General features: G+C 39.3%; 1 protein-coding gene and 1 long non-coding RNA gene across 2 annotated transcripts in view; one reads left to right on the top strand and one right to left on the bottom strand.

Moving 5' to 3' along the window:
- Positions 1-1,354: 1,354 nt before the first annotated feature.
- Positions 1,355-2,498, bottom strand: LOC111757941 (uncharacterized). Its single transcript, XR_002792190.2, has 2 exons — positions 2,214-2,498; positions 1,355-2,129 (listed from the first exon to the last, which is right to left on the bottom strand). It is a non-coding gene; the product is annotated as an uncharacterized LOC111757941 (long non-coding RNA).
- A 134-nt stretch (positions 2,499-2,632) lies between these two features.
- The window catches only part of Ddx21 (DExD-box helicase 21), a 31,003-nt gene continuing 18,972 nt past the window's right edge, over positions 2,633-14,663 (top strand). The window contains exons 1-7 of the mRNA XM_005005308.3: positions 2,633-2,792; positions 4,399-4,842; positions 7,341-7,416; positions 8,221-8,399; positions 9,831-9,948; positions 12,150-12,335; positions 13,287-13,432. Coding sequence (XP_005005365.1) covers positions 2,721-2,792; positions 4,399-4,842; positions 7,341-7,416; positions 8,221-8,399; positions 9,831-9,948; positions 12,150-12,335; positions 13,287-13,432 — 1,221 coding nt within the window. The 5' untranslated portion in view covers positions 2,633-2,720. The remainder of the gene's footprint in view (positions 2,793-4,398; positions 4,843-7,340; positions 7,417-8,220; positions 8,400-9,830; positions 9,949-12,149; positions 12,336-13,286; positions 13,433-14,663) is intronic.

Consider the following 14,663-nt stretch of genomic DNA (forward strand, 5'->3'; position numbering starts at 1 on the left):
CTCAAGGTTTACCCCCAAGGATTCCAGAATATAGACTGGAATTGCTTTACCTTTACCTCATTCTCATTTGCCGCACTTCCAGTCACCAAGACAAGAGGATAAGTTAAAATATCAAAATCAGCATCCTGTAAAAAAGCCAGGAGACTACAGAAATGAGGTTTAGGAGCTGGTGATTTTTTTTTTCTTAACCTCCGAAAACTCAGATTCCATTGAGCCAGGCCTGATGGCGCACACCTATAATCTCAGCACTTGGGAGACTGAGGCAGGAGGATTGCCTTTGAGTTCAAGACCAGCCTGAACTCCACAGTGAGGCCCTGTCTCAAAAAAAAAAAAAAAAAAAAAAAAAAAAAAATCCATTGAACGCTGTTAAGTCATTAATCATTAATCTTTTAAAGCTAATTAATCTCAATTTCTTTAACTTTTTCTCCCTGGTCTTACCTTTACAACCTTTTGATTATTTCTCCTGAAACCTAAATTGATGTTTCAGAGTCAAAAGCTATATTGTATAACAGAAGCTGCAGTTATATGTGAAATACAAATACATGTGAAAGATGCTATAAGGAAACCCTAGGGACAGGGGCAAGGTGATGGATGTAGCTAGGTCATGTGTTAGTTCCCCTCCCAGCGCAGCACCTCCCCCTGCTCCACCTCCCTACCCCCACCCCCCCATCCTGAAGCGGAAACAAAAGAATGTTACATAGATGCCAATTAGCCCTGGCGCTAATTAGTCACTTTCCCAGAACCAGCAGTATATACAAAATGCAGGAAGCACTGGGACTGGTAGGAACAGCTTCTTGCCTAAGGGGTTTGGACAATTAACCAGAAGGAAGTTGGCGACATGAGAGCTTCGGTCACTGGCCTCTACTTAAAATATAATCACAGCAATAATGATTGCTGGGTGACGACTGTGTGGTTCATGTGTTTTGTCAACTTACTGGAGAGCGTTCCCCGAGACACCTGGGTATGAGTAACGGTGAAGACATGTTCTGTTGTAAACTCCCGCGGCTCTGGGTCTCTATCAGTTTTCAATTATGCTCCATTTTCATTTGAGTTCTACAACCTACCCTGCCTGTGCTAAGCGCTTTAGGCTCATTGCGCCTGCGCACTAGGCCACATGGACAGTTTTTTTTTTTTTTTTTTTTTAACCTTCCTCACCACACCAACCCTAACTCCACTTCTCCATTTCCTTCCTTGCCAACTTGCCCACTCCAAGAACCTGCTCAAGATTCTGTCTTGATTGGTATTTCCTTCCTCAACGATTTCCCTGCATGTCTTTTCCTCTACATAATCTACTAATCTCCTCCCATTCTCAGTATGAAAGGAATCATGATAAAAACGTTCTTCTAAATTACCGTTCAATACAAAAACTTTTATTAGATTTTTAAAGGTTCGGTAAGAACCCCATGAAATACAGATATATTTTGAATTTTTTTCCAAACATTTGTGACACACCTGAGAATTTCACGAACTTGTTCATTGCACTTTATGATTCAAGGACTGGTAAATGCTTTTCATTATCTTAGATTTCGCAAACAAACAAACAAAAACTTGTTATCTCTTTCATACGCGGGAGTCTTTGGTTAAGTAAATTGATCAAAATCACAAAGCAGGACAGGAATTTAGCTCAGTGGCATAAGCACCTGCCTGGCAAGTGCAAGGTCTTGAGTTCAATCCCTGGTACAAAATAATAACAATAATAATAATCACAAAGCAAATGGCAGGTGATATTTTCACCCTTCTTTTAAACTATGACGAAATTCCCAGATTGTTGAATCGCCAGTTCTTCAGAAAAAGCCGAAGAGTACTGTCATTGCTCATTTAACGGACTTTGTTTCTGCTATAAAATAGTATATTATCCAAATTATGCACGACTGTGGGAGCCCCTGTTAGTTTCCATTAAAGTCTGCATGGTCTGGATTCTTCTAACTGGTTCCGAGACTGAGTTAGGTGTCTTTCTGTTTCTAAGAAACAACCACTCACACCTCTCTCTACCCTATTAGTCTATGGGCGGGGGCGGGTAACCGGGTTTCGTTGTTTCCCAAACTGGCTTCCACTTCACACAATCCTCTCTGCTTCGGCCTCCTGAACTGGTGAATTTCTGGAGAAAATCACATCATCCGGCTATCAGGCTGGAAAAGACGACCAGTGAATCCCAGCCCTGTTTCTCACACTTAACAATAAACCCTCAAGGAATATTTGCTAGGTGTACTTACGGACGACTACAACCTTCTGAATTCTCACTCGTATGCAGGCTCATGAATTTGGCCGTCACCTTAAAAGGTTTCCAGGTGAAAACGAGAAGACGGTTAAAAACACCATCCTTTCCGACGTGAAAGGACCTTAAAAACGAGCAATCCCACAGCCCTGAAGAAACGCCATTCAAGAGCAACTAAGTCTTGGTTTATCAGGCAGGATTAGGAGAAATCTGGCCAGTGTTGGAATGAACATACAAGGCTAATCTTTGTGTTTCCGTTCGGTTTCCACCCTCGGTGCCAAACGCTAACTCCGAATGTCTTATAGTTAATTCACTAAGCTCGGACACCGTCAGAGGCCGGTACTTTAAACCTACCACGTGGGCCCCAGACTTCCGAGGACCCTGTGCTTCCGCAGGAAATGCCTTGCTACAGGAAGTGACGTCACCGGGCGGGCCGAGGGGCAGTTCTTTTCCTCCTTGCACGCGGTTGAGGTGAGCGGTTGGCCTGCGCAGCGCGTGCTAAGTGATGCCGGGAAAACTCCGTAGTAACGCCGGTTTGGAACCAGACATGGCCTTGGAAAAGAAAGGGAACGAGAAGGTGAATACCGAGCGACCTGGCGCAAGGCAGGGTCTGGGCCTGGGACGCCGAGAGAACGGGGCCCCGGGGTTCCAGAGAGGTGGCGGTGCCGGGAGCGCGTGGCAGGCGGCGAGGACCGGCGCGTCCGGACGCTGGGCCTGTGGCTCGGCCGGCAGATGTCCAGTTGGTGCTGGCACTGCCTAAGGGATATCTTGCCCTCCCGACGGCTGTGTCACACCGACCTCTCAGCCTGGACGCACCCACGAGTTCCGGGAGACCCGGCTTGCGACGCTGGATGCTCGCGGTCAGGCCCCATGTTGCACGCTGAGCGTGCGCAGAGAGAGTTGTGAATGAAGTAGAAGTGGGGACTGAAACTAGACTAACGAGGTCTTAAACTCTGCACACGTGGCGGCATCTCCAGTGACCTTTTTCCAATAGTAGAGGAAGTAGTTTTTCTCCTGTCAACAGCCCCTAGAAGATCAGAGCTAAATCTCCAACCCCTCTTTCAGTTCCTGTTAAAATAGTGCTTATTAGCCAGACCTCCCGTGGGAGTTTAGTGACCTGTTGAGGTATTGCCTGAACATCGTATTTTTTGTGAAGACCACAGTGTTGTCTCCTTAAGTCTTGTTACTTGGTAGCCCTCTAATTCGTAACTATTACTTCCTTAGCGTTTAACTGTTACTTTATTCTGAGATAAACTGTGGAAACGAAGATTGACTCTGAATTCGTATTTTGCAAGATTTACATTTTTTTCCTCCTTGTAGCTTTTTTTAATTGGGAGCTCTTAAAACAGCAATATTTTGGCATTATAGGGAGCACACAAGCTTGTTACCCACCGGTGGGAATGTAATGATCTTGGTTTACTGTCTACTTAAGTGTGTTCAATTGTGGGATAGCTGAAGTATGACCATGTGTCAGAGAGATTACCCTTAATCTGTGGTTTGGGAGCAAACCCGGGACATGAAGTTTCAGGGAGGCAGATTTTTAGTTCAGTATAGTTTCCACAACTGGAATTGGTTTACACTCTGCTAGAGTTTTTAAGGGGACTACAGCACCTGTCTGCTGTAAATTTTCAGTAATATGAAAAGTTGGAGAGGATCAGAAACTTATGGTAACACCTGTCATCTGTGTTTGGTGGTGGTGGTGTTTTTTTGTTTTGGGGATTTTTCTTTTTTTTTTTTTTTTTTTTTTTTTTTTTTTACCCGGGATTGAACTAAGGACCTCACTTTGGGGGCAAACGCTTGTGCCCCTGAGCTAAATCTCTGGTACCTCTGATTTGGTTTTGAGGTATTTTAGCTTTTGGTATGTGCGCTTTGTTTTTTTTCACCGTGGAATTATAGATTGAAATTTTTTCCCACATAAAATGTATTTGTTATTTCACTTGTTTTGTGAGATGGGAAAGGTGTAGATATTATGAACCTGCTTTAGCAGATTGCATAGGTGGCTTACTAAGGGACACTCTTGGTTTTCGAAGATAGTAAAATTACTTACTGATGGATAATACAAATGTATATATGCATTGTTCAGTGTTTGTTTTTTGAACCGGCCACTTGCAAGGCAGGCGCTTATGCCGCTGAGCTAAATCCCCAGCCCTTTAATGCTTGTATTCTCTCTATGAATTTTTCAGAAAGGCAGAAAAGAGAAGACAAAGTCTAACAAGACTGAGGAGTCACCAGAAATAAAGGAAGAAACTGTTTCTTCCAAAGCTAAAAGTGTTAAGAATAAAGCAGGGCCGTCTGAAGTTGACACGAATCCATCTAAATCCAAAAAGACCAAAAAATCAGAGGAGCCACCTCAAGATGAAGTTATTGTTCCTAAAACCAAAAATACAAAGAAGCAAAAGGAGCCCATTGAAGAGAAAATTACCTCTCCTAAAATTAAAAAAGCAGTGAAAAGTGAGGAGCCTTCTGAAGAAGATATAGATGCTCCTAAGCCCAAAAAGATGAAGAAAGAAAAAGAAGTGAATGGAGAAATTGGAGAAAAAAGTCCCAGACTGAAAAATGGGCTCTCTCATCCCAAAGCTAATTCCAATGATGCTGCCAGTGAGGAAAGTAACAGTGAGATAGAGCAGGTAAAGTTGGACTATAATAGGCTATCTCTTTCATTGTTTTTTTGTTTTGTTTTGTTTTGTTTTGTTTTTGGTACTCAGGATTGAACTCATGACCTAGCTCTTGGCCAGGCAGGTGCTTATGCCAGAGCTAAATCTCCAACCCCTCTTTCATTGTTTAAAAAAAAAAAATAGGTCATGCTATCTTATTAATAGAAGAAAATTTGATGTAAGTACCTCATAGATGGGTACCCTGAGCTATAAGATGAAAATCTTGTGTTTATTAGGTCTTTTTTTTTCCATTAAAGTATTTTTTAAGCTGTATTTAAACTTTTTTATTTTATTGGTACACATTTTTTTATTTATTTATTTTTGTCTTTTTCTTTTTTATTGATACCAGGGATTGAACTCATGACCACACACTTGCAAGACAGGCGCTTATGCCAATGAACTAAACCCAGCCCCTTATTGGTACATGTTTAGATGTACATAATGATAACATTCACTATAGAGAATTTGTACTTGTACATGGTATATCTTGCTGCTTCTTGGTCTTTTGAGACCCAGTCTTGCTATGTACTTCAGCTTGGTCTTGGCTCCTGGCAAGCCTTGTGTCTCAGCCTCCTGAGTACTGGGATTACAGGTGTATACCACTACACCCACTTGTGAAAACTGAAAATTACATGTGCTGACCAGGCATGGTGTTGTACACCTGTAATCCCTACATTCTGGGTGTGCTGAGAAAGGATTGTTAAGTATGAGCACAGCCTGTCTTCAAATAAATAATAATTAAACAAAAACCAGGTGGGGATGTAGATCAATGCAGAAAGCCTACTTCAATCCCTAATACCACAAATAAATTTTTTTTAGTGGACGAACATAGGATCAGTGCTTAGTTTGCAAAGAAGCAAATCTTTTTTTTTTTAAGTTTAAAGAAAAGCTTAGTGTGCTTATTTTCAAGTCAGAAATCAACCGGAGAGATAGTTGTGTAGTTGAGCCTTGTCTTCCTCAGGAGCAAATAGATTTTGACTCAGTGGAACCACTTGAAAGGGATTTCCTTGATTGCATAAATCTTTATGCTTAAACCGATAAGTAATTTAGGTTGGACAGGACTAAATGTCTACTTTCAATCCCTTGCATGTAGCTCAGTGATAGAGCACTTGTCTGGCATGCATGAGACTTAAGTTCAAGCCATAGTGCTGTCAAAAAGAAAGATCTTAATTCTGATAGGTTTTCTGTTTGCATGGTTCTTGATCAGCATTTACATTTACCTCCCTGATTATAAAACAAATGTGATGTAAGAGAAATAGAAAAGGTACAGATTTTACCAAAAAGAAAAAAACTCCATAATTTTATTATTTGTTTGTTCAGTAAATACTAAGCACTTTTATGGTACAGAGGTAACCTGTAGTTAATTTTGATGTTTCTTTACAATGTTTTTTTTTTGTTTTTTTTGGTACTGAGAATCAAACCTCAGAACCTTGTGCTTAACCAGGCAGATGCTGTGCCACTATACTATATCCCCGACCCTAGTGTGTTACTTTAAGATCATGTTAGGGTTGTCTTACATGCACTTTTACATTCTGCCTTCACTTTATTTTGGGGAAGTACCAGGGAGTGATCCCATGACCTCATACTTACCAGACAGGCACTTGTGCTGCTGAGCTACATACCTCCCCCCACTTTTTGTGTTTCTTTCTTGAGACAAGATCTTCCTGTATGGTGCAGGATGACCTGGAACTTGCTTATGTAACCCAGGCTGGTCTTCACATTTTTATAAAAGGATTTTTCTCATTTTTAAATATTAAAATATTTGCCAAGTTTGGTGGCACATGCCTGTAATCTAGCAGTTGGGAGGCTGAGTCAGGAGTCAAGGAGAGTTTGAGGCCAACCTGTACTACATAGATTCTATCTCAAAAAAAATACTGTTTAATATAATGCTTTATATCTGCTTAAAAATTCGTTTAGTTCCTATTATTGAGTAATTAGTACTTTTTACTGTTGAATAATGCCACAGTGATGAATTTCATGGACATTTTTTCCTTGTTTTCTTCTGTTTGTCTTCCTTTCTTTTTTTTTTTTTTTTTTTTTTTTTTTTTTTTTTAATAGGGTCCTGCTATGTAGTGCAGGCTGGCATTAAACTCCCTTATGTAGCCCAGGGTAACCTTGAATTCACTGATCCTCCTGCCTTAGCATCCCATGTGCTGGGATTACAGGTGTGTGCCACTATTCCTGGCACTATTCTTTGTTTTGTGTTGATCTATATGCAAGATGTTGCTATAGAAAACAACATTACTTTTCAACCATATTTTTGGTTTGAGATGGTCATAGGGTAATTAATTGAAATGGTTATAAACTATGATATTTTCCTTTTTTAGATCTTGACCTGTACCAAAGTTCTGTGTCTTTAGTTGATTTTAAACTTATGTGTTAAAAAAAGAGTTGTTTTAGAATAGGTAGTTTCTTTCTAATAAGGCCTTTATTCTGTGTCTGTTAATGATTTTTACTGTGGTCCTTGATAGGAAATACCTGTGGAACAAAAAGAAGGCGCTTTCTCTAATTTTCCCATATCTGAAGAAACTGTTAAACTTCTCAAAGGTAATATTCTTAGGTATATTATATAATGTTAGAGGACATACTGTTGGGAAGCATTTTAGCATTTTTGGTTCAGATAAGCCAGGGCACTTTTTTTTTAACCATGGCAAATTCTTATGGTAGAACCATATATGCAACTGTGTAATGAATTAGCCAACATATTCAGAATGGGACTGTGATAGTGATAATCTTAGCTGCCTCAAGATTAAAATTGATTTTGCCTTTTGAGATGTGATTCTATCTTGATAGTACTGATGATACTAACCTGTTAATGCTTTCTTGTACATGAGTCACCTCTGGATTAGTGATGCCAGGCTGATTCAGAACCCAGCAGCCCTGTGTGTGGATCAGCTGTGATACTCCAGGATGGTCCACTATGTATTTTCTCAATCAAGTGCACAGTAGTTTGGATTGCAAAGCAGCAGGTTTTATGGTTCATGCTGTCCTGAAATTTTAGGATAAGTAACTTAATTTTTTGAGATAATAAACATTTAATATAGTATAGCACTTTAAAGTAAAATGTTTTTCAGTCAGATAGATTCCCCCAGAATATATTTAAGTCTAACTTTGTAGATGTTGATGAAGAGGTAGAATTCCTATATTCTACTGAACACAAACATGTTTGTGCTTCAGATTTTGGACATGCTGGTATTTCAGGAATTGCATTTAGAATTGGGGGCAGAGTTTAGTGGCAGGTTGTACTTTATTTTGTTTTTAGGTTGTATGCTTAGTGTGCAGGAGCCCCCAGGTTTGATTCCCACCCCCACTCCCCTCCAATTTACAGTAACATGATTGATTTCTTCACAGCTCGTGGGGTGAACTTCTTGTTTCCTATACAAGCAAAGACCTTTCACCATGTCTATAGTGGAAAAGATTTAATTGCACAGGCGCGGACAGGCACAGGGAAGACATTCTCCTTTGCTATCCCTTTGATAGAGAAACTTCAGGGACAACTGCAAGACAAGAAGAGAGGTCGTGCCCCCCAGGTAACTTATCTTAAACAGAGGGCGGGCTCCAAATTAGCACAGAGAAAGCATGTTCGTTCGGAGCCTGTTTTATATGTCCTACTATTTGAGTTCCCTTTAAAGTTCCCATTATATTTATTGTGAAACATTATCTGAAATCAAAGTATTGTAATCTGTCCCATGTTTGTAATCCACTGTGGTATTAGTGTTCATCATATTCCCTCCAGATTCTTGGGTCTGCCTGGGACTCACAGGTTTGGTTAAATATTTTTGGCAATTTTCGTCTACAAAAGCAAACTTATTTTGAGTAGAAGAGCTCTCTTGACTAGAGGTTTTGGAGCCTGGCTGCCTGAATTTAAATCCAGGGTCCACCTCTAAGTAGCCTTTGGCTTTACTCAGATAATGTGCTTCAGAACTTCAGAGGCTGGTAAACTTTTTATTTATTTATTTATTTTTTGAGACACTCACTGTTTATCCCAGGCTGGGCTAGAACTGATAAGGATATTCCTGCCTCCGTCTCCCAAGGACTGGGATTATACTTACGTGCCACCACACCTGGCAATGTAAACTTTAACTAATGTTCCACAAAATTGACTGAGATCTGGATTATACTCAGTATAGGCTGGAATATGAAGTCGAGACTAATTGTCCTGATGTAGCAGGTAAGCTACCACCGCAACAGGATAAAACCTTGTCAGAGCGATTAAAATCTCACATGCCATACTTAAGAAGAAATGGAATTGCAAAGAGAAACTCAAATGAAAAAGAGGTTAATTTCAGGGAAATACAAGATACCTTGGTAACAGCTCATGGCAGGGGGCTGGTAAAGAAGAAAGAACATTTGGCTTGAGTGACAGGGTGGTGCCTTTCAAAAGAAGATTAAGGAAGGCAGGTATTAAAATTTAGACAAAGGATGGAATGGAAATTAAAGAATTTAAATACTTACATGTATACATACATACACTTAGTTTTGTAATTCTAGGTAAGGAAGTCTCAGTAATTTACGTATTTTCTCTTTATATTGTTGGGATAACATGTATGTTCTGACCTCATAAAATAATGTGTGCAAAAAATAATCTACTTCAGAAGATTATTGTGAGAAATGTGTGTAAACCAGGGTCCAAGCACAAATACTAGTTATGTTGTCATCGTATAGGTGTTTGCTCAGGTATCTGTTTTCCTGAAAATGGTGCTCCTTGAAACCTGCAGTTCCTCTGGGTAGCTCCATGGAGCCTTCCTTGAGCACCACACATTTGGGTATTTCTTTTCTGATTGTTATGATTTCAAGCTTTTCTTCTGAATATATTTATCAGGAACTCTATTATACTTAATGAGTCTTACAAATACACAGATATATTTCAGAATGAGTTGAATTTTCAGGTCAATTTCAACATATTTAAGAAATAAATACTGTATAATAACTTGGAATTCAGGTGAGTTTTTCTCTTCTAGGTACTTGTCCTTGCGCCTACAAGAGAGTTGGCACATCAAGTAAGCAGAGACTTCAGTGACATCACAAAGAAGCTGGCAGTGGCTTGTTTTTATGGTGGAACACCGTATGGAGGTCAAAGTAAGTAAATGTAAAAGTAGGAGAAGAAAAATGGCATCTGTGGTTTTGCGCAGTGTGATTTTTTTTTTTTTTGGTACTAGAAATCGAACTCAGGACCTTGCACTTGCCAGGTAGCTGTTGTACTGATGAGCTAAATTAAACCCCTAGCCTTTTTTTTTTTTTTTTTGTCTTTTTCTTTTTTATCGGTACCGGGGATCGAACTCACGACTGCCTGCTTCCAAGGCAGGCACTTATGCCGCTGAGCTAAAATGCCCAGCCCCTAAACCCCTAGCCTCGATTGGTATGATTGAATTCCTTGACATCTGTCTTACTTACCTGTCCAGTACTTCATGGTGTTTCTCTTCTGCCATTATTGTTTAAAAAGCGCTTGGTCCTGAGTGATGCTGGCTAAATCTGCTATCTGATTCTTAGAACTTCTGTGTTTTCTGTCAGTATTTATCTAAAGATTGCCATAGTAGAACTCTGCGGACAAGGAAGTCAGAATCCAAAGTTACGCTGTGTCTCTCCATCTCTCTCTCTTTGCATACTTTTTGCTGCAGGTAGCCTTTCTGTTTACCGGAAGGCCAACAGCCTACTGTTGCAAGCCTCCCCCTATTATTACCTTCCAGTCAGGACCCTGCAGCTGTGCTGTGCAGAGTGATTATGAAAAGCATGAAGGTATTAAAAAGTCTCAGCATTGGACTGCAAAACTTGTGTTTATTTCTTTCCACCTTTGGTGAAATGAACCTTGGTCTTTATGCAAAAGCTTGGGTTTGAATCTAAACTGTGCTCACTAAGTAGTTCTGAGACTTTATACCCAACTTGTTTATTTATTGTTTTAATTTTCTTATCTATAAAAGAAGGCTACTGAATACACCCTGCAGGGGTGTTGTGAGAATTGCATTGGATAATATACATAAAGTGCCTAATATGGTCTCTGGGCTATGATAGCAGCTCAAAAAAGTTGCATTATTATGATTTCATTCCAGTTACATTGAAAACCTGTATTTTCCCATTGTTTTTATACCTTGTTAAAATATTTGTCCTAGTCTGCTGATCTTTTATTGTAATCCCAAATATTGAATACAGTTATCCAAGTATGTATTGTAAGACGTTACTGGAATTCCAGCAAGTTAATTCCAATCTACCACCTCCAATGCAACCCACAGTGAGAGTAAAAACACCATGACGTACTCCAAGTTAAGGGCAGCCAGGTGATCCTAAATCAAATCCCTGTGAGAATGCGCGGACAAAGACCTTGATGCTAGGCCCCTCCTAGAATTTATTATCTTGTGAAGAATAGGGTGGCTTGAGGATGAGTGATAGTGAGGATGGTGGGAACTACATGAGTAACTTGAGCTGGCTAGCCAGGTAGAGAGAAAAGCATTTCTGCAAAATGCAGAGATAAGGATATGCAGAAAGATCAATTTGCATATTTCACTTAGGATGGCTGTTGCTTTAGTTTCTGTTATGTAAACATGAGGCTTATACCCAGTTGACATTCTTGGAGCTGATGTCTCTAACATCCTGCTGTGCTTATATTTTAGAGAGAACACTATGCAAGAAATCAGGACACTGTCTTGTGGCTTTAGAGATTGCATACCAGTACCTGGCTGGCCTTACTTGCAATGCTTAGGGCCAGTTGAAGAGAGAAGGAAATAACTATAGTCAGCTCTGTACATACAGTATGAGGAAATAAGTCTCGATATAATCAAAGTTACAGTAATTGTTCTGCATTCAAGGGAAATCACTCAAGTTGTCTCCCACATTCCTTCCTGTACCTTATATATAGAAAGTTCCCATTTAGGATTCTTATTTTCACTTTGAAACTTTGGTATTTTTCTACCAGTCAAGAGCATCTTGTTTGTTGAAGCTATCATCCCTCATTTTCCTATCATGTTACTTAATACACTGGACTGTCATTTACATGTTTTGCCCGCTAGATTAGGAACACTTTTAGCATCTTTGTTTCTTAGCATATAACTTTGTCACTATTTTTTTAATACTTTTTTTTATTATTTTTTTTTAACTTTTTATCGGTACCAGGGATTGAACTCATGACCGCCTGCTTGCAAGGCAGGTGCTTATGCCGCTGAGCTAAATCCCCAGCCCCACTTTGTCATTATTTAATAAATATTTTAAGTGAAAATACATGCAGGTTATTTCACCCTAGGTTGGTGAAGGGAATTAGTGTAAAATCATTTTATTGGTTTTCTTTACAGTTGAACGAATGCGGAATGGGATTGATATCCTGGTTGGGACTCCTGGTCGTATTAAAGACCACTTGCAGAATGGCAAGCTGGATCTCTCCAAACTGAAGCATGTAGTCCTGGATGAAGTTGACCAGATGTTGGATATGGGTTTTGCTGATCAAGTAGAAGAGATATTATGTGTGGCATACAAGAAAGGTAAACACCCAAATCAAGGAATTGATAGAAGGGACCAAAGTGAGGGTGGTGATGAAGTCGTTTTCTAGGTGAAAAAGGAAGCCTTAGGAAATTGGAAGGGGGCTTAATTTTATTTAGAAAAACCTGGCAAATTTTTTAGAAGTCATGATTTAGCACCTGACTATAGTGGGGGAAACCTGGGAAAGTAAAGGGAAAATTATATATTCTGTTAGCTTGTTTTATTTTCATTTTAGTGCATTCCCAATGTTTCAAGTATATGTGCTAATTATAATGGTAGCTATACAGGTTAATATTTAACATAATACTCTGAAAGGTAACAATGACCATTTGTTTTTGTTTTTTTATTTCACATAAATCTGCTTATAGTCACATTTATGGAAGTAGATTTCTTCACATCTCGATATGTAGAATGGGTTCTTTAGATTTCCAGAAATAGAATTACTTAGTTAAAAGTTGTAAATAGCAGCTAGGGATATGGCTCAGTAGTAGAGCACTTGCTGAGCCTGCAGTTGCCAGGTGTGTACTCACCCTAGAAAAATGGTAATGGTTTGTGCTTCTCATATGTTGCTGAATTGTTATAAGTTGGTTGCTTTACTGGTTGCTTACTAGACTTAAAATAAGCTTAAGGTGCTTTTACTATTTTAGGGATTCCTTTTAGTATGTGGTCCTGGAGATTGAACCCATGGGCCACATTTCCGGCCGTTTTTTAATTTGCTAAATTGGCTAGTCTGGGCTTAAATTTGCCCAGTTATGGTTACAGATGTGTGCCATTGCACCCTGTTTTCAGTGGTTCTTGAGAAATTATTTCGGTTTCTTTGCCCATTGAGACTCATGTGTATTGGCCTCTTGTGGTTAATGATGAATTTTGGTAAATCCTGGAAACACTGGGTGAGATGGGGTACCTTGTAGGCTTGTCAGAATTATTTATGCTGACTTTTTTACCCCCTAAAGATTCTGAAGACAATCCTCAAACATTGCTTTTTTCTGCAACTTGCCCAAGTTGGGTATTTAATGTTGCCAAGAAGTACATGAAGTCTACATATGAACAGGTGGACCTAATTGGTAAAAAGACTCAGAAAACAGCAATAACTGTAGAGGTAAGTGATTCATTTAATTGCCTGGGCTAGCATAAAATTTGTTAATATTTGTTTCCTGTCTAAGTCTGTTTTAAGACTCAGGAAATCCAAGTTCTTCCAGATTAAACACAGTACTAAATCCATATGAAAAGCCAATTAAATATTTCTATTTAATTGCAATAGTGTCTCTTCTTTTTTTCTTTCTTAATGTTTTTGAGAATGGTTTTAGAGTCTTATTGTGCATTTGAAGCTGGCCTCAGACTCACTGGGATCCTCCTGCCTAAGCCTCCCAAGTGCTGGGATTACAGGCATGCAGTGCCATGCCCAGCAGTATGTTTTCTGGTAGGCTGATTTCAGAATTATTTGTAACCTAAATAAGCCTGAATTACATAAACAAAGAAGTTACACTTAGAATTGAAACATAGTATTGGGCACCAGGGAAATTTAATGCCTTCTCTTATGGCTATTTTTTTTTTTTTAAAGTAATAAAATTGAGACAAAACAGAAGAATATTGGATTTCAGACTAGGGAAATAAATAGCTCAGTGGCATGGCACCTGCTTAGCAATCGTGAGGTCATGAGTTTGATTTCTGGTTTAAAAAAATTTTTCGAAAACAAGACAAAAGGTAATCCCCCTTAGTTGCTATTGCATATTGTTATACTCTGCACAGGTGCTCAGACTGCCAGCCCCAGGTCTGCAAGTCAGTCAGTCAGTATAAGCATTAAGTTGATTTTGTGCCTCAGTTGCTATCATCCCAGCCTGTGTTCCTCCAAATCAGCTGGTTTGCCTACACAGGCTGGGGTGGGGGTTGTTCTTCTTGTCTCCCAGCCTGAGTGTGTCAGTTGGCTCAAAGGAAAGTTGGCTGACTTCTTGGTTCTGTCCTTATGTGTATTTTCATCTTGGGTTCTGGTACCTAGATGAATTCATTTCACCTAAGGAGTACACCTGTACATAACTATTACAGATTACACTTTTATGTGGATGAAGGAGTGGAATATAGAGAAACTTTTCATGTACTGTACTTGATTTCCTATAGGACTGTGGAGAATGGCATTTCATTTCCTGTTAAGTCAGAAAATTAAGCCTGATGCTCTTTGGATAAAGGGGGATTTGCAGGGGGACAGATCATACTGCTTTTTTTTTTTAATTTTTATTTAAAGAAAGAGTAAACAAAACAAAATAGGTAGAAATAGTACGTACGTTCAGAGAAAAAAGTAAGAAATCACTAGTTGATGTTGTCGTTTTACAAAT

Source organism: Cavia porcellus, unplaced genomic scaffold (genome assembly GCF_034190915.1).
Source record: "Cavia porcellus strain 051 isolate PalLab524CR breed Dunkin Hartley unplaced genomic scaffold, mCavPor4.1 scaffold_28, whole genome shotgun sequence".
Taxonomy (NCBI): Eukaryota; Metazoa; Chordata; class Mammalia; order Rodentia; family Caviidae; genus Cavia; species Cavia porcellus.